The 25656-nt window shown below is 31.8% G+C and overlaps 1 protein-coding gene across 1 annotated transcript in view; it reads right to left on the reverse strand.

Annotated features, from left to right (window-relative positions):
* Nucleotides 1–1283: 1283 nt before the first annotated feature.
* Nucleotides 1284–25656, reverse strand: part of LOC140448041 (uncharacterized) — a 44162-nt gene continuing 19789 nt past the window's right edge. The window contains exons 4-7 of the mRNA XM_072541086.1: nucleotides 18933–19205; nucleotides 16646–16708; nucleotides 12459–12604; nucleotides 1284–7873 (exon numbers count right to left, since the gene is read on the reverse strand). Coding sequence (XP_072397187.1) covers nucleotides 7750–7873; nucleotides 12459–12604; nucleotides 16646–16708; nucleotides 18933–19205 — 606 coding nt within the window. The 3' untranslated portion in view covers nucleotides 1284–7749. The remainder of the gene's footprint in view (nucleotides 7874–12458; nucleotides 12605–16645; nucleotides 16709–18932; nucleotides 19206–25656) is intronic.

The following is a 25656-nucleotide window of genomic DNA, read 5'->3' on the forward strand; positions in this document are numbered from 1 at the left end:
GATTTGATTTTCCAATAGGCTTCAAATACATCTTGTCTATCTTTCTCCGAAAATAAATGACAAAACATACTAATATTTTGTTTTCGTGCACTACGTTTGCAAGTACATCGATCTTTAACTGCTCTTTTTTCTTCTGCTCACTAAACTTCCATTTTCTCTCATTTGTTTTCTTTGACCCTAATCGCCCTGTAGTCTTCGTTTCATGTTCGTCTGTTTCTTCCAAGTCTTCCTGTCAACTAAATGTCTTCTTGACCGTATTCGTCCAGTTTTAGTTATCTCCTCAACTTCTTCTTGAGCAACATTTTGATTAACTTCCCCCAAGTTAATATTAGCCACGTTTTCACTATGGTTTTTTTCATTGAAGTCACGTTCAGCAACAGTCTCGGTTACTTCACGGAAGTCAATATTAGTCACATTTTCATTATTTCTTTTGTGATTAAAGTTAATAAACCCGTCGAAAAGAAGTTCAGTCTCATCTATTCTTATTAAGTTATCTATTCCAGTATCTTCATCAGTCTCAATAATTCCATTCAGTGCTGCTTCAACCAGATTCAAATTATTTGTATCATCTTGGGACATAGAATCTACCAAAGGATCTATATTCTCATCCGTAATGTAAGGTATCTCTTCAGTAAAGAATTGTAAAAGAGTTCCAAGATTTGGGGAAACAACAAAAAATCGGGTCAAAAAAGTAGTAACTTACTGTGACACTTGTGAAGGTCAACCACACCTTTGTTTAGATTGTTTCAACAAACACTCCAAATAACCGATAATTTTTAATTTCTTTCAGGTTCTTATTTAATTTTTGTGTCTTTTAGTTTGTAATGGATATTTTTAGTTTTATATTTTTTACTCGAAATAAAGATTTGTCAACATTTTGATATCATTTCAGTCTCCCCTATTCAGCCAAAATTAAAACTGATATGTACATGCGACGACTGTATGCCACGGCGGTCGAATACTGTAATAAATCCGCTTCTCTACACGACCTCTGGCAAAACAGGAACTATATCACAGACCGTATCAAATCGTTCGTATACGACAACTGTGGCATGAAGTACTTATTGAACTGTCGGTCGTATACGACCGCCTAGCAGTCAACCTGTTAAAATTATATTATTTAAATTAAAAACTCGCATCGCTTCTTGCTTATACGATAAGAAAGCTATGCTTCTCCTCCTCGGTCACTACCGGAGTACCACATGCTGTTAAGACTACCATTAGAAAATTTTGGAAAAAGGTGAGCTTTTTTAGGAGAGTAAAACGAACAAGATTATGTAAAAATATGTTTATTATACAAAAAAACAAAGAAACTTAAATATTATCTATGATAAACACAAACCAAAACAAAAATGTTTGTTGAACAAATTGACTGAGCATAACAAGTTGTAAACAATTTTCTGTATTTATGTTTCTTCTTTTTTATTTATTTGTGATTTTATTTGCATTTACATTTTCAAGGTTTATTTCCTTAAAATATTATGTTGTTTTTATTAAATTGAAATTCCTTTCGATTAAAATAATATAATATGGCAGTTGTCTCTAATATTTTATTAATATCGTTATAGTTATAGATATGCCATTTAAAATATTTTACTGCTGCCACACTTTTTGCTTATTTTTTGGATCAATTCACTTATATTACTGCATAATATCGTCTAATTTGCTTTTTGAGTAATAATATTTCTTATTATGATTCATTAACCCTTGAATGCCTAAGCGGGGTACCTTAGGAACTCCCGTAATAAATTTTCTTTAATATATATTTTAATTGCACAAGTTGGCAACGGCGCGTCTAGATATGCATTGGAACAAAGCCTCTTGACTTGTTTTTAGTTGATGCTGAGACCTGTCGCGTGTTGGTTGTTTATTATGACGAAAAAAGTGAGTTAAATAGACGAAATAGAAATATGAGTGAGTTTAACAAGAAAAAACCGTTAACGCAAGAGGAGTTAGAAAGCATTATTCAAAATTGGAATGATGAATCAGATGACTCGGAAATGGATTATGACGAAATTGTAGAAAACGAAGATGATGAGGATCTTATGAGACGTGATTTCAGAAACAGAAGACAATGTAGTAAAGAGGACTTAGACCAGGAACCAGAAGTTAACGAATATGATATAGATGAGGCAGTCCCTAAATTAACCAGTCAAGTAATAGTCCCAATACATTTACAGAAATATTTATTTTATTTATAACAACAGAAATAAAAGACATAATTTGTTTTTACACAAATAAAGTATTTTGACGACTGAAATAAAAAGTCTACTAATCCAAAGCAAAGGATTCCGATTACAAGAGAAGAATTGGACTGTTTTATCGGTGTTCTTATCAAAGCAGGTGCCCTCAGATGTGAAAAAAGAATCTACAAGAGAGATGTGGTCTACTTATACATATATATGTCAATCATTTTTCACTGCGGCCATGTCCAGAGATACATTTGAACACATTTCGGTATTTTTGAGATTTGGTAACAAGAGTACCCGAGAAAAAAGAAACGAAAATATAAACTTGCTATATTTAGAGAAATTTGTAATATGTGTGTCAGCAACTGTCAAAAGGCCTTCGAGCCATACGAATGTATTACAATTGATGAACAATTAGTTTCCTTTGCAATTCCTGACAATTCATCAAATCGAAACCAGGGCGGTATGGCATTAAAATTTGGACAGCTGCTGATACCAAGACTTCTTATTTGTGCAACCTTCAAATATACACTGGAAAGAATCCTGGAGGTCAACCAGGGCAAAACTAAGGCTATCGAGTAGTAACCGATTTAGCAAAACCATACCATAATAGCGGGCAGGCCATTACCGCTGATAACTTTTTCATTAGCCAATTATCTACTGACAAAGTGACAACTTTACTAGGTAACTTTCCCAAAAACAAACCAGATACACCAGTATTACTAATCATTGAATCTAGACCTCCACAATCGTCAATTTGCATTTGCAAAGGATCTTTCTATGGTGTCATGTGTTCCGAAGAAAAATTAAATGGTTCACATTTTATCAAGTCAGCACAATGACAGTGTGGAAAAAGATGGAGAGAACAAGCCTCTTATGATATTAGATTATAACAGGACCAAAGGTGGGATCGACAACGCTGACAAACTCAAACGAGAATATTCGTGTAGTCAAAAACTTCTAGATGGCCCTACAGACTCTTCACAAATATAATAGATATTTGTACTCTGAATTCATTTGTCATATGGAATGAAAAAAATCCTAGCTGCAACAAGTGTTTTTGTTACAACTAGAAGATGAACTTGCTAGAAACAATATGAACAAGCGTGCCACATGCAGGAATCTTCATTTATATGTGAAAACAGCTCTGAGTAACTGCGGAATGCCATATGTACTAGAAAACAAGCTATATGTTACCAGTGTAAGAGAAATATTGACAAAAAAGTAACAATTTGTGATCAGTCTAAAAGATTTGTGTGTGGTGAGCACCGAAACAGACAAAAAATCATAATTTGTGGAAACTGTTACAATAACCAATAACGTGAATTGAAAAAAATATATTACCTCCACTTTAATTTATTATTACAAGTTATATACCGGAAAAAAATTTTATGTTAATTTTAACTAGTTATAATATTTTTTTTGTTTTTATCTAGGTGTTGAGAGATTTAGTAATATCTAGATTAAGTAAATTTATGTGAAATAATAATAAAAAATAAGTTTTGTTAACAATTTGCTAAAAAGTTGATATTTTACATTAAAATTAGTTTGAGTTCCTAAAGTACCCGCCTTTGCCTTTTCCGTTACTTTTAGTTGCTTGGGCACTCAAAGGTTAACGGCAATTTTGGAAATAATAACAGCTAAACACTACTGATACACAGATTCAACGAAATCAATGGTATAACTAAAATTGTAGCAAAATTTTCACCTAAATAAGTTATTTTAAAGTTAACGCTTTAAATATACGCTTTACTATTCTAAATCTAAACGCTATTGAAGAAAAGATGTAATTCATAAACACAAGCATTTTAAATAATGTTTTTCGTGTAGTTCTTTCCAAAAATAAAATCGATTTTATGCCAGTAATATACGTGTATTGATCTCAAACATACATAAGTTGTAAATACTTCGTTTCTTATAAAAATTATCTTAAAACAGCATCTAAAATAAAACATATTTAAGAAGCACTTATTAACATATATACTGCCAATTATTTTTTTGTCAATTTAGCTGTAGTACTTTTTAATATAGCCATAGATCATAAAAACAAACAGCCTTTGCACCTATAATCCTAGAGGGTTTATCAAATAATAAGTTGTATGAGAATAAGACGTGAAGATGGATTCACAATATAAATATGACATTTGACGACAATATTTTAACAACATTTTACACTGCGAATGGTAATAGGGCCTATCAGGTTATATTTTTCTTTTAGTAAACTAGTGTAAATTGTATGCAGTCTCAACAAAAAAAAAACAAATTTCTTGTAATATTATTGTTCCACGATGAAAGATGAATATTTAAGTTAACCCTTTCCAGAACACATCAGTCCTGAGCCTAATCGTCGAAGAGTTTTAATCGATGTGGCGTTATGTGACCAGACTGTCAGCCGGCTCTGCTGTTTAAATCGCTAATTAAAAAATATTTATTAATGTTTGTATTTTGAGAACGATTTCCGAAGTGGAAATTGAAACGTCAATAAACGTATTTTTACCTTTAATTGTGGCTTATTCCCATTTAAATAGTAATAAATTTAAAATGCCACAAGAAAATAGCTTCAGAACAATATTAAAAAATATTTACATTAGATTATAGTGTCGTCAGTTATAAAGTTTTTGTTTTTAGCGATTTACAAGGTGGATAAAGAGTGCAACTGTAAATTATATGGAAAAGTGACAAAATTTTACCAAAAAGCATAGAAAATCCTTTAAAATGGGGGATTGTAAAGTTATTTTTGTTAAGTTGTTGCTTTATTATTGCAAAAATAGTCTCAACAAAAGTTGAAAAATTATAAATAACTATTCTAAAAATGCACAAAAATCTTTGATTTCGCGTGAAAAAATTAATTATTTATTTGAAAATCAAATCTATTCTTGTTAATTTTTTTTGAATTATGCTTATTATTTTTACAATAATTATTTTTCTTGACTGAAAAATATTACAAATATATTTTAAACAAATTAATTGTTATAAACTTTTTAAAATAAAGTATGTAAATTGTAATATGTTAATTATATATCCAGATTAGTTGCATAATTTTTACTTATAATTATACAAAGTTTATACAAAACTAATTTGTGTAAAATTTAAATATATTTGTAATGTTTTTAAGAAAAAGTAATTGTAATAACCATAATTCAAGAAAAATTATCATGTATAGATTTGAGTTTCAATAAAAATTATTGTTAAATGATATCAGTAAATAAATGGAAACGTATAATTTTGCAAAATAAATATTTATTTTAAATTGTAACCAATTACTCGGTTAAATAAACCATTCACAAATTAACTAAATGCATTTTTATGATTTATACCACTAGGTACCCCAAATTAAAAAAAAACATAAATTTTCGTTCATTAGAACCGTGTGACTTTTATAAATTTGAATTTATAAATTCAGCTTTTGAAATAGTAAAATCGCTAAATTGCTTTTAAGCTTTACCTTTGGCACATCATGGACGGCTCATCTTTAAAAGAATCGGTTTTAATTTTTTTTTGTCTAAACTTGAACTCTTAATCTTTCAAATGGTTTTTTTTAAATTGCTTGTTATTTATAAAGTCCCTGTGATTTTTTGAAAAAAAAAAGGCTAACTCAAATTTAGAGGTCGTAGGATATTATGTTTTTCTGAATTCGTGAAAAAATGCCAACAGTGCAAATAAAAAAAATTACTTTTTGTAGAGTACTGAGAGCTCTTCGAAAAATGGGCAACAGAACAGCATTTACCGAATATTAAAACAAATTCCGTGATGGTAATGGACAATGCGTCATACATTCAAGACTCTACACCAAAATTATAAATACTAGGTAAAACCAAAAAGAAATTGTTACAATTAATGAAGCAACGAAATTTTCAAAAAGAATGCGCCATTGATAAACTGTTTGAACGCCTCGGGTATATGGTTTTGCGGCTCATTTCTTTAGTTCTCAAATTAATAAGCACATATTATATGCGAGATTTGACTACGCAAGATTGCGCAGTCCACTCATTTGATATCGCAATTAATGGAATTTTGTTATAGCAATCATCACGGTGACCATTAAAATTTTTTTGAATATAATGTTTATCAGTTAGTATGGGTTTCAGTTTTTTGTTCAAATTCTATTGTTTTAATATGTTTTACAAGGCTGCGACACTCAGCGTGGAATTTTGTTTTTATACTTGTTTAGTTGACATCGTATAAACTATACCTACCTGCAAAGTTTCAGCTAATTTTCTACATCCGCAGAAATATTTCACGCAACAGTTTCCAAAACTACAATTGCCATTTGGATCGCCAACCTTCGAAAGGAGACAGCGCCATGAGAAGAAGATCAAATTCAAATGAAATGCTGTTTATATATTTGGCCGTTATAGTACGTGTAATATGTTTAGATTCTAATAGCGCAACCAGTGGGAATGGAAAGACAAGGTGGACTAAAGCTGAGGTGGATAGACGGGGTAACACAGGATGCTGAAAAGATCGGCGCAGAAAGCTTGAAAAGTTTGAGGTCCTTTAAGGGCTGTTGTACGGTGATGATGATGATGAATATGTTTATATAGGATTTATGTATGTATTATATAAACACATGGAGAAGAATGGTGTAGCTCGAATTAAAAATAAAAAGAAATGCAATAGTCTACTTTTATTTTAATGACTTTTCCCTACGTCAAGCATTTCATTTCAATTAAAGGTACCATAAGGCTTCCTGATGAGAGGTGAAACCTCTAAACTTGTGCAAAAGAACAGTGAAGCTTGAATTAAAAGAAATGCAATCAAGAGACTTTCAAAGAAAACTATTATTCTATTACGTTTAATTACTAGGAAATAGTTTATTTCAGGGTTTAACAACTCTTTATAAATAACAGCGATTTAAACACAACGATCTAACTGTCTGGTTACGCAACAACTAAAATTCTTCGACGGTCAGACACAGAACCGATTTCTTCTTAAAAGGGTTATTCATGTACATGTCAAATTAATAATTATAACCTTTTAATGTATAATCTACGTAAAATAAGAGATAAAATAAGAGCTAGTTATTATATTTAAGAACTGTTTTTAACTAGTACTTAGAAACTTCTTTATTTTCCTTTCAAAATGGAACTTAATTAAAATACGCTTTTTCAAGTATTTAGAATGTGATAAAATGTAAATTTTTATGTTTTACAACATACGGTGGCATTCACAATACCACCAGGTTTACCACAACTGTACACTGAATATATGTCTATTCAATAATAAATGAATAAAGTTTATTATACATTCATTGTCCACTAAAAATATATATACCAAACTAAATGCAATGACTGGAAATCGTATGTGTGCAAAATACTATGAACCGAATATGGCAGTATACATGTTAAAATTAAAACAAATACCCAATATGAAAAACCGATATCTTTATAGGCGATATTTTAAAAATGTATAAATATATACAGCGCGAACGCAATTCTAGTAGTTAATAAATTAATATAATCACATGTATCAAAAATTTCTCAATGTAACAATAAATAAAATTGTTTTTATGTACATTACTTAGTAATACTACTTTAAAAACAGACTATGGTATAAAAGGTTAGAGTGCAGGTCCAGCGTCTTCATCAAAATTTGAAAAGGGGTCCCTGGTTTCTTCTATTCGATGCATATTTTCTAAAGAAGCAGCCATTATTCTTAGGTTGTCTACACCAGTAAGCAGTTGTCTAAATAAAAAGCCAATAAATCGTATTAATAATTATAATAAACAAGTTAACACATGAACAAATTCAGAGATGAATATAAAAAATAAGATATGTCCCAAAGTAGGATATTATAGTGGAACTTGGATATTAAGACCTCGGTAGTTACGTCATCTCGGTTGTAACGTCAATTTTTAATAGGTACGGCCAAAAACTATTCGATAACATTATTAAAAACCCGGTTTTATAGGGCTAAAAATAAAGTAAGCCTCGTCTAGCGTCATAAAATTTTACAGTAGGTTGTCGTTTTCTACTTTATGAAGAGTAACGTGCAATGCGTTTCCGGCTTTGCGGAATTGTTCCTTCCAAGAATGTGAGAAAGCTCGATTATCCCTTCTGTGTACAGTAATGTGACCTGGACAGTTCTATGATTTCTCATTTATCAGTGCCATCCCATGGTACAATGAATACACAAGGTATGATACATAATGTTCCAAAATCGGTTCGCTTTCGCGCATGAACGCTTATTCCCGCAACATTTGAATGTAGTTGTATAGGAAAGACTTTTAATTTTAAGTTTTTTTATATAATTTGGCTAATTTAATTATAGTAATTATAAAGAGATAATAAAATTATGTTATTATAATATTTATCCTTTATAAAACATAGATATCCTTTATAAGACAAGTTTTAATTATCTTTTATTACACGTAGGTACAGGTTAATTAACTTATACTCCAGAGTTCGATATTTCAGATGTTTAAAAAGATACAGAAAAGTGGTAATGGAGGTACACAAAATTTGTACGTATATATACCTACTGAACTAAACACAAAATCAAAATAAATAATGACAAAGTCAACTTTATTTATTTATATCGAATGAGCTAGCTGGCCATCGAATATGAGTGTAGTGAGGGCACACAATATTGCACAACATTTAAAATGACATGTTTGTAATATTCACACCTAAAATTATCTTGGTATTGTTTATAATAATGATAACATTGTATATTTTAATAATGATAACATGATTTAACAAAGAAAAATATGTTATTTTGGAAGATGCTAAATTGATTTCCTCCGAAACAGTTCTTATTGCAAATTGCATAGCAGGCTGAGGCTAGTTTCTTACTTAACAAATCGATATAAAAAAACCATTTAAGGTTTCATGACTAATAATTAATAAAAATAAAGATTTAGACTTACGTCGTTGACCTAGAAGTAGTAAGAAGCTGCTCAACATACTTTTTGGACTCTCTGTGTTCGCCTCCTTGTACGGGTTTCTTTTGGTTGGTTAAAAGGGTAGCCGATGTTGATTTAGGCAAATAAAGACTAGGTACTGCCTCAGGTTTGAGTTTTAGACCCTTTTTAGAAACGTAATTTAAAAGTTCCTGTTGTAGATTTCTTTGGTAATCTTCAGTTTTAAAATGTGTATAACAAATTCTTGCAGTATTACAATTAAAATTATCCTTTCTACAACAATATATAATCCACAGTTTTCTGGTCACACTATCTTTAGGAAATGTATGAAACCTAAAGATTTTATCTTCATTGTCACTATTGCAACAAGCAATTGCACAGCGTACTTTGAAAAAGGTACAAAACCAGATATACAATGGCAAATAAAAACTTTCAGTTTTACAAAAAAATACTCTACAGTATAAATAAATAGTAACTAAACACCATTTGTATAAAGACACAAGCATAAATCTAAATTATTTTTCTATTATAAAATACATGACTCAGTCAGTATTGAGTTACTTTAAAATATATTTCTCATAACTTGCAATTTGCAATAGTCACCATTGATAACCGATATTATTGTTGAACTTTTGTTTTTATACAAGCTTTCTGTCTTGCCGGTGTAAAGTCGTCTGAAGTCGATATTTATTGTGTTTTGCGTTTGAACTAATTTGTGTCTTATTTTCATATTATTATATTGTTTTATAAGTAAATTTTGCATATAGTAATCGGTAGGTTATAGTAATGTGTATATTTTTTATTTTACTAAATTTCATTATAACTCATCTAAAATACCATATTGAATTGTAAAACAGATTTTTCTCTATTGTACTCTATTTTGTTTTTATTTCAGTAAAACTGCTTGGAAGTAAGTGACAGTGAATCAGAATAAGCAAATCTACTACTATTTACCTATTCACAGTATTTCCTCTGCAGAAAATTTTTAAATTTCAAGGGATTTGCATACAAAAAGAGTACTTATATTATTAGTATATGTATGAAAACAAAAATAAATATTTCGCCTGAATCTCTAGGAGAAGTAAAGGTTTTACGCTACTGAAAATATATTTTTTATTCAATTATAACTAAAACAAAACATTTAAAAAAAAATTAGATCACTTTTTAACCATAATTTCAAAATTAATGTGTACGTTAAGCTGTAATAATGGGTTCGGGGTTGTTCAGGCGATCTTAACTACGTCACACTCCTGGGCCAGCTGTCAAATGTCATGCGCAATATCATACCTTGTGTATTCATTGTACCATGGTGCCATCCTAACAGTCAAATTTTCTGTTTCAGAAGTCAGTTTAAGAAATTTTCGCTACCGTGAAATTGTGTTCTGCTCTTTTTTTTAGATTTTAATTTAGTAGTTAACTTTTTTTAGAACGAAGTAGACGACGCCATGAGTAAGAGAGGACTAAACGATGGAGAATGGAACAACAGAGAGAGATGGAAACGGTTGAGCGAGGGAAGGCAGTGAATACTGTAGAATCCCTAAATATATATATAGTTAACTTTTTATTTTTAAAATGGCAAGTTGTAGTACTAAAAGGAAGGCTTGCCTATTAAAGATAAAGTGCGTGTTATAAAAGCATTTGAAAGTGGTCGAAAAATTGCTGATGTATGTCAGTAATTTGGACTTGTTAATTCGACTATCGGCTCAATCATAAAAAACAGGGATATTTTAAAAGCCTTTAATGAGGGAGAAAATGTTAAAAAGATTAGGAAGTGCATTCGTGGTGATGTAGATTCAGCTCTACTCAAATGGTTAAAGTGGTGTCGCAGTTCTGATATTCCTGTGTCAGGGCCACTTTTAAAGCAAAAAGCTACAGAGTTCGGAAAACTGTTAGATGAAGATTTTACATGCTCTAACGGCTGGCTAGATCGGTTTAAAGCATGGCACTCAATTTCCTTCGCAAAAATTGTTGGAGAGGCAAAATGTGTGGACGAGAACGTGACAGGTGATTGGTTACAAAACACATTGCCACAACTAAGGCAACCACACATGGATAAAGATATCTTCAATGGCGATGAAACTGGTGTCATTTACAAATTAACGCCAGACAAAACTTTAAATTTCAAAAATCAAAAATGTGTCGGTCGACAGCTTTCAAAACAAAGAGTCACGACTTTTGTTTGTGCAAACATGACAGGTACATTGACGAATGCGTGTACCCTCTGATGATAAAGCATCAGCTGGACCCTGGTCTACCTGGCTTTTCGGCATACGACCGTTAGCTAGCCACTAACCCCTACTACGAGTCCGACACCATTTAAGGGTGGCGCGTTGCAGGAGCATGACAGGTACAGAGAAAAGAAAGCTTTTGGTTATTGGGAAAAGTTTACATCCTAGATGTTTAAAAAAAAAACACTGCCTATCAACTACACAGTCAACAAAAAAGCGTGGAAGACTTCTGCTATTTTTTAAGAAGAATTGAGAAAGTGGAACAAGGAACTGTCTTCATCCATGTGCAGCCCCATCCCTAGCTTAATTTGACCAACGTCAACATAGTTTTTTTACCAGCCAAGTGCACGAGTGTCTTGCAGCCTATGGACCAAGAAGTCATAAGAAGTTTAAAGTGCCATTATCAGAAACAGCTTTTGAAAAAATGATTTTTTGTAGGGACAATGGGGAACCCGTGAACATTGCCCTCCTTGATGCAGTTCAGTTTTTAGTACTTTCTTCAAAGCTAAATTGACTGTAGTTTCTCCCAATGTTCAGGATGTTGACGAGGATGACGAAATGCCTTTGTCAGAGTGGATGCAAAAATTTAATGTAAACCAGGGATAGTTTGGAACTGATCTTGACTCCTACATTTACGTAGACAATCAGGTAGAAACATTTCAAGTTTAAATGATAAAGAAATTGTGGAACAAGTGCAAAATGTGGAAATAGATGCTGATGAAGATAATGAAGAAGAAGAGGAAGACGGCGTTGATTGTCCTACAATCCAAGAAGCAATGAGAGCTACTGAGACCGTATCCAGGTTTACCAGTTTAGGGAGGCATCCACAACTATCAAAAAAGCAGCTCAGATTATTAAGGACACTACAGAAAAACTTTATTTTTCGGAAAGGGTTGTGCAGATGAAAATAATTGACTTTTTTCACCAGTAGATAACTTTTTCATAAAAAATGTGAGTTTCATATACATGATATGTTTTATTTCGCAATTTTTTTATTCTAAATGCAGCTGTAATAATATATAGTGCTGTATTAAAATTTTGTCTCGTTAAAATTTAATTTTTTTCTACCTCCTTTATAACGTCACTCTGATACAGCATCATTTTTTTACTGGACCCTTCAATGACGGTATAACCAAGTTCCACTGTATAACAATCTTACACCTATAAGAACAGACTTACCTTAAAGAATGTTCGGCTGAGCCGGCAGCATTCCGTAACTCTTGAGCCAATCGATTAAACTGTACTTGATTAGATGTATTATAACCGCCAGCGGCTCCTTCACCGCGCAAAGTTTGATTTTCAGCTTTTACGACATTCAGTTGAGTCTAAAATCGAATTTTACAGAATTACAAAATGCAGCGAAATTGTGTAATAGTATGTCACACAAATATGTAGTTTTTCTACCAAGTAGGCATTTTTAAACAAAAATAAAATAAAAAGTATGCCTGAGAAATTTTTACTTCATACGGGGAAGAGTTTCCCTACAAGGGGAAATATTTGAAATTCGACTATAATGTAGAATTAAAAATAAATTTTCTTTAAAGAACACTTTTCTATCATGAAGTTCTGAAGATAATTCACATTATCTTAGAGCAGTGGTTCCCAAAGTTTCTTCTATTAATACATTGCATGCTATACTCCATTCGCTTAGCTCGGTCATATTTTGACAGATTCATTGTCGGAAACCTACAACACAACAATTCCTACTTCTTAGTATTAATAGCTCAAGTATCCTACTATTGCAGACTTCTTTCTTTAAGAAAAGAAGAATTATTCTAAATAGTGGAAATGTATACTAAACCCATCAAATTTTGGGTAGTATATATTTAAAAAATATATTTTAGTTGTTATAATTTAACATAACTATTTATTATATGGTGCAGATAAATAAATATTGATTGCCGGTAATTCGCAAAGTTCTATTTTATTTACTATTTAGTTTGTTTACTATTAATATTGGCTATGAGTATGCAGACATGCTAGATTCTGAGCTGCTACATCTTGAACCAAAAGTAGAGAACTACTAAAAATTTGTAAAGGTACTCAAAAATGTGTCTAGAAAGGCTATCCCCAGAGGATGTAGAGAACAATATGTTCCCGGGATGTCCAGCGAGTCCAAAGAACTAATGAGAACATACGAATCCCTCTTTTCCACTGACCCTTTTAGCCAAGAAACGGTTGACCGCGGAGCAGTACTACTCCAACAGCTAAGTCAAGCCAGACAAGAAAAGTGGATTGAGACACTGGAAAAATGAAACAGGACACATAGTAGCAAAATAGCATGAAACATTGTAAAAAAGCTTAGCGGTGATTCAAAAGAAAATAAACCACCTTGCAAGGTTACAGCAAACCAAGTCGCTGCTCAACTTCTTATGAATGGAAGAACTACGAACCGATATAAGGACCCAAATACTAGAAGAAGATTGGATTCGGAGACAAACCATCTAGGAACTCTTTTACACTAAAAGAATTCCACGACGGTAGAACAGGTTAAAAAACACGTGCTGCAAAGCCTGCAAAATTCCAAAATCATGGAGGAAATCTTAAGTAATAGCCTTATTAAAACCAGGAAAGGACCCAGAAAATCCCAGTAGCTACAGACCTATTTCGCTGTTGTGTCATTTTTTCAAACTATACGAGAGACTCATACTCGCTAGAATAGAAAAAAATGTCGACAAGCACCTCTTCCCACAACAAGGAGGATTCTATGACACAGTAAGGCACAACACATTGCTCCGCAAATTATACGACACTCTCAATGACCACCATCTGGGTAAGCTCGTATCTTCCTTACTGCAAAACAAACGTTTTTTCGTTATGCTGGAGGGTAAGGTAAGTAAGTGGAGAGTTAAAAAACGGCCTCCCACAGGGAATTGTTTTAACAGCGATGCTCTTCAATATTTCTCACCCCTTGATGTACGCTCTACAATAATTATTAATGCAGGACTATCTGATCATGAAGCCGTATATACCAAGTTTAACACTCTTAATAAAGTATCCTCAAAATCCTAACGTTTAGGTACGATTTTTTCCGCTCAGAACTTTCGTAAATTCCAAAATTTGTGATTGACCTCTGGGTGGCACTTTCCCTCTGTGGACGTGGACTATAATTTTAGTGATTTTTTAGATGTGCTTGTCTGTATTTTCAAGACATTTCCTTTAATTACAATTAAGTCAAAACATCAAAAACCCTGGACTATCAAAAGTATCCGCATATCAGCCAAGAATATGCGTTTACTACTGTACATAAAGAAATTTAGTACCAACGTCTTTGTCACCGAATATAAATTATCTCCAAGTACAGAAGAACCTATCAAAAACTTATCAAAACAGCTAAAAAAATGTCAAGATCAGAATCAATCTGCGACGCTCTAAAAATGTTGGAAAGAAACTTGGTCCATAATAAACGATCTTCCAAATAAAACTAACACCGCTCAAACATTTTCTCTTCCAAACCCTGAAAATCTAAATGATTACTTCGTTAATGTGAGTAAAAATATAACATCAACTATTTTGTCATAACAAGATCCCATTTCCTTTATACCCAATCCAAAAAATCTCGATTTCATTCTTTATATGACCAATTGATAAATCTGAACTGATCCAAACAATCAGTAGTATCATAAGCAAATCTTCCTGTAGTACTGATGGACTATCCATAAAAATATTCATAAATCTCCCAAACAATGTGTTGGAAGTCCTGGTCCCACTAATTAATGATTCCTTTGAAGAAGGTATATTTCCAGAGTGCCTAAAGATAGCCATTATTATTCTTCTTCATAAGCGTGGTGAAAAATCGAATGTCTGCAACTATAGACCTACTGCCTTATTACCGGTCCTATCCAAAATTATTGAGAGGCTTATAAAAGCCCGATTTATGTCTTTTCTCGTTAAAAACAACATTTTATCACAAAGTCAGTTCGGCTTTTTATGTAATTAATGTACCAGTGATGCTGTTTACTGTACTACATGGGGTCTATCAAGCACTAAACAATAATCTTTACACTGCCACTGTTTTTTGTGACTATTCCAAAGCTTTTGATTGTGTAAATTACGACATTTTGATAAAAAAAACTAAATTTCTACGGAATTCAAGGTATTTCGTGGAATTGCGTTTATAAATGACATCGCTAACTTAAAAATCGATGGAAAAATTTTTCTTTTTGCTGATGATATCAGTATCACCTGGAGGGACTAATATAGTATCTAATATTGCAACTTTCATGCAAGTATAACTTCTAATCTACTTAAAATAAAACCCTGGTCCGACTCTAATTTACTCTCTCTTTTAACGTGGATAAGACAGTAGCATTATCCTATAAAGGAGCTCTTCAACTGTTGCTTCTTAATAACAGCCATATCATTATCGTTGATTCTGTAAAATTTCTTGGTATTTTTATAGACAGCAACCTTAAATGGTCCGTTCATATCTATTTGTTAAGTAAGAAACTAGTCTCAGCCTGCCATGAAAAAAGACTGTTTCGAAGGAAATCAATTTAGCATCTTCCAAAACAACAGATTTTTCTTTGTTTAAGTCTCATCTTCGATATGGTCTTATTTTTTGGGGTTCTAGTATAGCTGCTCAATCTAATGGTACTTTTAAATTACAAAAAAGAGCAATACGGTATCTTTTGGCCTCAGTGCAACGCATTGCAGAAGCTACTTCAAAAATCACGAAATTTTACCTCTTCTCTCTTTATATATTTTATAAACCGTTTGCTTAATTCGTAAACACCTACATGTTTTTCCAGCAAGGCCTAATCATGACTACTCCACCAGAAATTCAACCTTTGATGTGTATTTACCGATCCCGTCCACTGAGTTAGTAAAGAAATTTAATTATATTCGAAAAAAAAAATCATTTTCATATTAAGCATACTAAATAATAGCAAGATACCAAATTTCACTTAAATCGGTTGAATAGTGTTCAATATACCCCTAAAAATAATATAAAAAAATATTAATGAATCACCCTGAAGAACGAAAACTAGCAACATCTTGCCTAAGTAATTTGAGCTCAAACGCTTTATTTTAATGTCAGCTATCACCCATTAGCTAATGTCCAATTAATTATGGGACACCCTGTATTTGGGTATCACATGCAGCAACTTAAACATATTAGTTCGTAAGGTTTTATTGTACAATTTATTTAAATTTTGCAGTGGATTGTATATTTTATTATCTTTTATTTTGTGATATTGACGATTTATGTAATTTCAGTAAATTTTAAATTGTTATTGTTATTTTTCTGACTTTTTGTCAGCTTTGGCCATAAAATTGTACAATTTTCAGTGACAATAAAGCATATTTCTATTCTATTCTATGTCATTAAAAATTATAAAAAAACAATAACATTGTATACTTACAGTTAACAATTTGATTTCTTGTTTTAACTTTAGCACCAAATTTTCAGCCGCAGCAGCTCTTCGCTAAAATATAAAAAAATGTTTATAAACAATATTAATTTCTGAAATAAGAACAAAGTTATATTGAAATTACCAATGTTTAAATTTAAGAAATATATATATATATATATATATATATATATATATATATATATATGTATATATATATATATATATATATATATATATATATATATATATATATGCAAATAGTATATGCAAATTTTGTGTCCTTTAAGGGAGATAAATTATTTAAAATAAAACAAGATAAAAGTAACAATTTTTAAATGTTATCTTCCTCTTCCTATTTTAAGGCAATGTCATATTTTTTAAAATTGGCATTTCCACGTCCAACTTTTACACCAGCGTTTGGTGGTCTTCAAAGTGGTCTGCTACCAGTCTGCTACACCCAAGAAACAAGTCAAGTACCTAGGAGTGAAAAATCCGAAAGGAGGAGGGACGTACACGGTGTTGTACAGTCGATCGTCTTCTACGCGGCACCAGTCTAGAGCGAGGCGGTAGAGATAACGGCCTATAGGAGGCTCATGGCACAAGTGGACAAAACAAGACTGTTGCGAGTGGCATGCGCCTACAGTACTATCATGGAATGAATGAAGGTGGTGCTTCGGAAGTGATGCCGGCCTTACAGCGGCCATTCCGCTTCCGGATCGCTGGATGATAGAGGAGGGTACCTCGGGAACTATCGTCGGAAGTGCGACGAACGAATCCTGCACTAAGGTCAGTCAGGCGGCGTCCTGCCCTGAGATGTCTTTTGAAGATTCCAGACCCACCCTCTATAAAGACGAGAGAAAAAAAAGGTGGTTTGCTGGTATTGGTTTCTCTTCCTTTGCAATTTTTGCAAGTCTATTAGCACCGATTCTATCAAAGGTGTCTCTCCATGTTCTGTTTCTGACCATATACTATTCTACAATGTCTTGCATATCGCAGCTCCTCAATCTATATAAAAGTGTTTTGGCAGTAATTGATCTTCATAGCTTCCACTTCTATTATTCTTAGTATTTGCTCATTCGTGGTTTTATTTGCTCGCGTTTCCGTGGCTTACGTCATAATAGGTTTTACACAGATTCTTTAAATTCATGTTTTGCTTTTGATACTCATATATTTGTTTATCCATATTACATCCCAGAAAAATCCTGATGTCCTAGCCGCTTTTGTCGCTTGTATTTGTAGTTCTTGTTTTATATTTCTATTGCTTGTAATATTAGTGCATAGATATTTGAAGCAAATGACTTGCTTCACACTTTTATTATAAAATTCTAACTTACATCTACGTTCGTATGATATTCTCACAGACTGTGTTTTCTGAACAGAGATAACCATATTTAATTATTTTGCTACTATTTCAAATCTGTATAACAGCTTCTGTAGTTGTCCACATCTTTGGATATTATCACCGGATCATCAGCATAGAAAATATATTTTAAATTCTATATTGCCCCTCCTATAACTTCTTCCCGCGGATTTTTCACTTCCTTGATGATACTGTTGTGAGTCAGATACCCCTGATTGCGACCATGTACGTTAGAGAAATCAATATTTCTCCCGTCGCCGAAATATTCCACGAACTCCGATAAAATACTACTCCCTTGACGCAGAGATTACCTTCGAGAATTTCCATCATTTGATCGTTGGTCAGCTAGTTGTTTCGAGATAGTGCGTCCTCATTATATAAGCCAGCAGCAGCATGTCTAAATTGAATTTAAAAAAATCCTTGTATAATCTCTATTTACAGTATTAATAAGAAGTTCTTTACAGTGAATTCTTTTGATATAATTCATGTGCACCGCACTTGTATCGGCAACGTGACCGGCCGAGCTGACAAAGCTTGCTACCGGGATAACGCGGACTCGCCGACGGCAATGTCGTTCATATAATTTATTCCTGACTCAGCGCTGCTAACACGACGATATTACCGCTAACAGCGCTTATCCGTGACTTATGTTTGCATGTAAGCAACGGATGGCTCCTGGCACAACTCCAAAGAAACTTTATTCCCAACTTCTTCCAGGTGGTTCTGTACAAAATTTTAATGTACTCCTCGTATATATAATACCGCCAAAAGCTCTAAACTAAGAATACGATACTTTATTCAACTTTATGACACAACTATAAGTTGTTGTATAAGGAACAACAACTTTATACTAACAAATTTTAGAAAAATCAAAAATTTAGCTACACAATATTATTCCACAAGTGATTAATAAAAATCGTTGTTCAAACTACTTACATTGCTCTTTTCTAAATTATCCTCTACTTTTTCAAGCGCCCCGGCAAGATTGTGAGTATATTCATGTTCTTTATTCCTAGCAATTTCTAAATCCCTACTTAAATTATCACACATTAAATTCTTTTCAGCTAATTGCCTCTTCGTGATGTCTAATTCTTTCTTCAGTCTTTCAAGCTCTCCCTCTGGACTTTGTGGAACCGTTAAGGTTTCGCTTTGTTGAGTGCAAGCAGCACCATCAGCTAGGAAATCAGGAAGACTTTTCGAACTCCCGACCTGCAAAAATACTTTATTAGCAATTAGCATATTATTATCATAATATATATCCAAAACGCTAAAAGAAGACGGTAACGTTTATAAAGGTAGACCGGACACATAATGAAAACAGTAGCATAAACACATAAAAAAACAATAGCATAACAAGTAAAAAAAAATCAAATTTTAGTTATTGCAATCATGAAATTCGTAATACATATCTTTACCAACAATTTATGTAACAACTCCAAATTTATAAATCTTTTAGATCAAAAGTGTAACAACTTGACTTGTTACAGTATTGAACAAAAATGATTATTCTTTCAATGTAACACGCGGTTTCTTAGTTGTTACATCTTTCTCTAAAAATGGGTGAATTTAAATTAATTAATATGAATAAAAAGCCTTTTGACCTGCCCGTGGTGCATTCATATTACATTTGGCAAGAACCACTGTTCAAGAAATCAACGAAAATGCAGTGATAAGAAAGTGTTTATGCAACATAATTAAACATAACCCTACTTTTTATAAATTATAAATTAAAGTTATAAATTATTATTCAAACACTAAGAATATAATAAATGTGCAAAAAAAATCTGAAAAATATTGGAAATTGTAGGGAGAATCAGAAGAAGACCACCTCAAGATACTGATGGTAATGTAGTAATCGAAAAAATTATTAGAAACAATAAGATGGAGGCATCATTAAATTATTTATCTAACAACTGGTTTGATTTAAAAGACAATAGTTTATTGCCCGATGATAATTTACACGAGACAAATAATACTAAATCTACAGAGGAAAGTAATCAGATATGTATTAATTTTTTTATTTTTTTAAATTATAATAAAATTTACTATACGTAAGTAATTTTATTCTATTTTTATCATCTGTTCTAGATAATACATTTGAAGCAAGGGCATTACTTGATTCAGGATCACAATCAAATTTTATCACAGCAGATCTTTGCAAATAATTGAAACTTGATAAAACATGTATAAAAATACCAGTATCAGGTATAAATGAAAAAATAACTCATATAAACCATTCAGTGACTACAAATATCAAATCTCAAGTAAATGCATATCAGATTGAAAGTTCTTTCTTAGTTATAGATAAAATTACAGAAACATTACCTACAGTGAATCTTAACAGAAATGAATTTATTATACCAGAAAATGTAACTTCAGCAGATGAAACATTTTATAAACCATGGAAAATTGATATTTTGTTAGGTGCTTCTATATTCTATGATTTATTATGTATTGGACAAATTCGACTTAACAGATTTTTACCAATTTTCCAAAAAACCATGCTAGGTTGTGTTATTACTGGGAATGTTCCATTTTATTCAAATAAACCAACCATCAGGTGTAATTTCACTGTCAACAACATTCATGATCAGCTCAAACAATTTTGGGAAATAGAAAATATTGACAATTCAAAATGTCTAACTAAAGAAAAAGAAGCATGTGAAAAGGAATATCAGACATGTTTCCAGAAAAATCAAGAAGGACAAATTGTTGTTCCACTGTTGTAAAAGACAATATACAGAATTTAGGAGATTCTTTGCAAACAGCACTCGACAGATTTTCTAGTTTAGAAAGAAAATTAATCAAAAATCCAGAATATAAAAGATTATACACAGACTTTATCAATGAATATCAGGATTTGGGACATATGTCAGTTGTAACAGCAGAGGATTTAAAGTATCCCTCATACTATCTACCACATCATGGAGTTCTAAAATCAGATAATACTACAACTAAATTAAGGGTTGTTTTTGATGGCTCAGCAAAAACAACTACAGACTTATCATTAAATGATTGCTTAAAGGTTGGACCAACTATACAGAGTGATCTTCTTTCTATCTTAATAAGATTCAGATTTTTTAATATAGTTTTAGCAGCAGACATTGAGAAAATGTACAGACAAATCTTAGTAAGTCAAAACTACCAGAACTATCAGAGAATCGTATGGCGTACAAATCCCTCAGAAGAGATCCAACATTTCAAACTTAAAACAGTAACATATGAAACAGCAAGTGCACCATTCTTAGCGATAAGAAGCTTAACCCAAGTAGCCAATGAAATTGAGGAAACAGATCCAGATGTAGCAGTAGTAATCAGAAATGGATTCTATGTTGATGATTTGTTATATGGATGTGAAACTGCAGAACAGGCAAAACAGTTAAAAGGAAAATTACAAGAAATTCTTGGCAAATCAAAATTTATATTAAGAAAATGGATATCCAACGACAAAGATATATTCTCACCAGGAGAGCAAGAGCAAGTAGGTATAGAATATTTTATCTCCAACAAAGAGGAAAATAAAACTTTAGGAATAACTTGGCAGTCAGGTCAAGATAACTTGTTATTTAAAATAAAATGTAAAGACACTGAAAAAATTACAATTACAAAATTACTGACAAGAGATCCATTTTGTCAACAATATCTCAAATTTTTGATCCTTTAGGTTTAGTAGGACCTTATGTCATTCAAGCAAAGATAATATTACAGAGGTTGTGGAAACTTAATTTAAAGTGGGATGAATCAGTTCCTGCTGAACTTCATACTTGTTTTGTAGACTTTATAAATCAGTTAACAGAATTAAATCAAATCAGTATTCCACGACATGTTACATTGTTTCAAGGAACATATACAGAATTGCATGGATCTTGCGATGCATCAGAAGCAGCTTATGGAGCTTGTTTATATATTGTTAGTCAATATCACGATCAGAAACAGAGTCAGTTACTTATTGCAAAAAGTAGAGTAGCACCGTTAAAGGTACTTACAATTCCAAAATTGGAGTTATGCGCAGCAATGATACTAACAGATTTAGTAAAAAAGGTAAGAGATTGTTCAGGTATTAATTTTGCCAAATTTACATTTTGGACAGATTCAGCTATAGTTATTCAATGGATAAACAGTGAATCTCATGTTTGGAAACCTTTTGTATCAAACAGAATTGCTCACATTCATGAAAACAGCAAGGCAAATGAATGGATACATGTTCCTTCAAAGGAAAATCCAACAGACCTTATTTCAGGAGGAATAGACTCAAAAACATTATCAACTTCTTCCTTGTGGTGGCATGGACCTTCATGGTTATCAGAAGGTGAAGACAACTGGCCTATACCAAAATTTAAATCAGGAAAGAATTTGCCAGAAAAAAGACCTAAATACCAGTTATCAGCTCATATCAAACAAAGGGATATAGTATAATCCATAGTATATAGATACTCATTTAGTATAATCCAAAAATATTCTTCAATCTCAAGGTTACAAAGAATAATAGCATTACTTTTAAGAGTTAAACATAACTATCAAGATCCAAATGGAGGCCTGTTAGCAACCAAGAAGTGAAGATAGATCAGCTAGTGTGTCTTAGAGAAGATAATTTACCACCTTTACAGTGGAAGTTAGGACGCATTTCAATGGTACATCGAGGCAGAGACAATAGAATACGTGTTGTGACAATAAAAACAAACAATGGTGAAGCGATAAGAGCTCTCTCACGCGTGTGCATATTACCAACAGACCTTTAAGTTCATTTCTATGTTTTTATGTATACTGGGCACTTATGACTCCTTATTGTAATTTAGTTTATTGTTTTTTCTTGTTTCATTTTGAAATAGCCAGGGTATTTCAAGGCTGGCGGTGTGTTGCAGAATACACAAGTGTAGGGCAAATAAGTGCTCGTCGCATGTCAGCTGATGACAGCGCGCATGACAATAGCATTTTTTTTTTTTTTTTTTTTTTTTTTTTTTTTTTTTTTTTTTTTTTTTTCTTTTCTTGGCTTGGACAATTGTCATTCAGCCAGTCACAATCAGCATGAGCTTTATTTTCGAATTTAAATATGCATATAAATATTTAAAGAATTAGTGAAACATGATTAATATAATAATAATAATATAATTATTCCGTACTTAGCTAATGTACATACTATGTTAATAAATACTATATTATACCTTAATTATAATTCAGTTATTGACAGACGTGAAATACATAGTGTATACATCTTACAAATAAAAATATCTACCTACTATGTTAATAAATACAACTATGGTAATATATTTTTTTTTTAATCACTACGTTAGGACATAAACCCGATTCAACACCTCGGAGGTTTAGATCCTCTTAGTGATTGTTTTACTATATTTTTATTTTTTTTTTATTTTTTCTTTTTTTTTAATTTTTTTTTTAATATTTTTTTTAGTCTTTTTTTTATTTATTTTTTTTTAATTTATTTTTTTAATCTATTTTTTTAAGTATTTTTTTATATTCCTTTTTTTTTAATCTTTTATTTTTTTATTTTTTCCAAACATAGGTTACAAATCTAATTACAGGCATACTTTACTATCAGACAAAAAGTTTATCAAGCAGTCAAACATTTTCTTTTCATTAAGTGATAGTAGAAAGAGAATATTAACAGGAAGTGGGATGTTCTTGTCCATCATTCTTTTAATAAGGTTGTTGGTGTGCTGTTTATACTTTTGACATTCAAAAAATATGTGGTTTAAGTCACTTTTAATCTGACATTTTTGACAAATATCGGAATCTAATATATTTATTTTAAATAAATGTGCAGGATAACATGCATGACCAAATCTAAGTCTACTGATGGTAGTTATATATTTGCGAGGGAGGATGAAATTGTTATACCAAGGTTTTTTTGGAATATTTGGTTGTATCAAACTATATTGTGTTGTTGAAATACTACAGTACTTTTCCCAGTGTGCTTTCCAGTTGTTCATTTGTTCAGTTCTTGAACAAGCAAAAGCATCTATAATGCAAGGATGATAGTTGGTTAGTGTTCCATGAATGATGGAATTTTTAGCTAACTGGTCTACGTGTTCATTATATGTAAGTCCTGAATGTGCTTTGATCCACATCAATTGTATTTTTTGGGTGTATTTATTAATTTCAAATAAGCATTTTTTAATTAAAAAAATGTATGGATTAGAAGTACTACATGGTAGTTGCGGTTTTTGAATAGCTGTAAGTACAGATAATGAATCAGATAAAATTACTGCTGAACTATAGGATGCAAATTTAAAATAAATTAAAGCTTCATATATGGCCGCAGCCTCGGCACTAAAAATAGAGAAATTTGTGGGCAGCTTAAACATTTTTTCTATAAATTTATCTGGAATATAAAAGGCACAACCAGTACCCTTTGAACTTTTAGATGCGTCTGTATAAATACAAACAGATTTTGGCCAATTTGTTAGATAGTTGTTTAAAACAATACGACTTATTAAAGGGTTCTCATGATAAATAGGTTGTATTATATGTACTTGATCCAGTAACTCAAAGAAATCTTTAAAATTTACCACTTTATTTGCAACTGTAAGTTCAGTATCTTTATTTGCAATATTTCGAAATGCTTCGCATAAGGGTGGAGAATTCTTGTGAGTCCAATATTTATTTGTTAAGTCGAAATAGTTTAAACTACTAATATCTTTATATAAACAAGTGTTGTAACCACGAACTTTAAGGAGAAATTTTTGACTGAGATATTCTCTTCTAAATTTACTGGGCGGTTCCATTGTCTCAACATAAAGTGGTTCAATAGGGGTAGATCTCATAGCACCCATGCAACACCGCAAAGCTGTGTTTATAAAAACATCTATACGGCCTAAAATATTGTTACTAGCGGATCCGTAAAGTACAGAGCCATAATCTATAATGGACCTGATATAAGAACGATAAAATAGAAGACATGTTTCAACATCAGCACCCCACCAAGTTTTTGTAATTGATTTGAGAAAGTTTAGTGCTTTATTACACCTATCAAGCATAAAATCAACATGCAGTTTCCAGGTCAGTTTTGTATCCAAAATCATACCCAAATATTTTATCGACTTACAGAGGGGAAAATAATTATCATTTAATATTATTTGTTCTCTTTGAGGCAAGTTATGTCTAGTGAATATACAAATGTTAGACTTGTTGTTTGCCAACTCAAAACCATTTTTTCTAAACCACCTACAGCAATGTTCATGAACACATTCCAATGTGTTTAAGCCGTCATTGTATTTTTTAGATTCAGTATAGATACAGAAGTCATCTGCATATTGTATTGTATTAAATGAAATTTTTTTGATACTAATATTATGAAAATCGGCTGTGTAAAGATTAAACAGAAGTGGACTTAAAACTGAGCCCTGTGGAAGACCCGAACTATTAAAACGTGGTCCAATGAGTTGATTGTTTTCCATCCTAATATATATTTTCCTGTTTAAGTAGAAATTGACAATATTTTGGGCAAGCAGGAAAGGTATTTGGAATTGTTGAATCATTTTTTCTTTTAGCATATCTAAATTAACACTGTCATATGCACCTTCAATATCCAAACATAATAGTGGAACATACGTATTGCGAGAATATGCATTTTGAATGTGAGTTACTACGGTAGCGAGTGCATCCAAAGTACCACATCCTTGTCTGTAACCGAACTGAGAAT

The sequence above is a fragment of the Diabrotica undecimpunctata genome, chromosome 8 (genome assembly GCF_040954645.1).
Source record: "Diabrotica undecimpunctata isolate CICGRU chromosome 8, icDiaUnde3, whole genome shotgun sequence".
Lineage (NCBI taxonomy): Eukaryota > Metazoa > Arthropoda > Insecta > Coleoptera > Chrysomelidae > Diabrotica > Diabrotica undecimpunctata.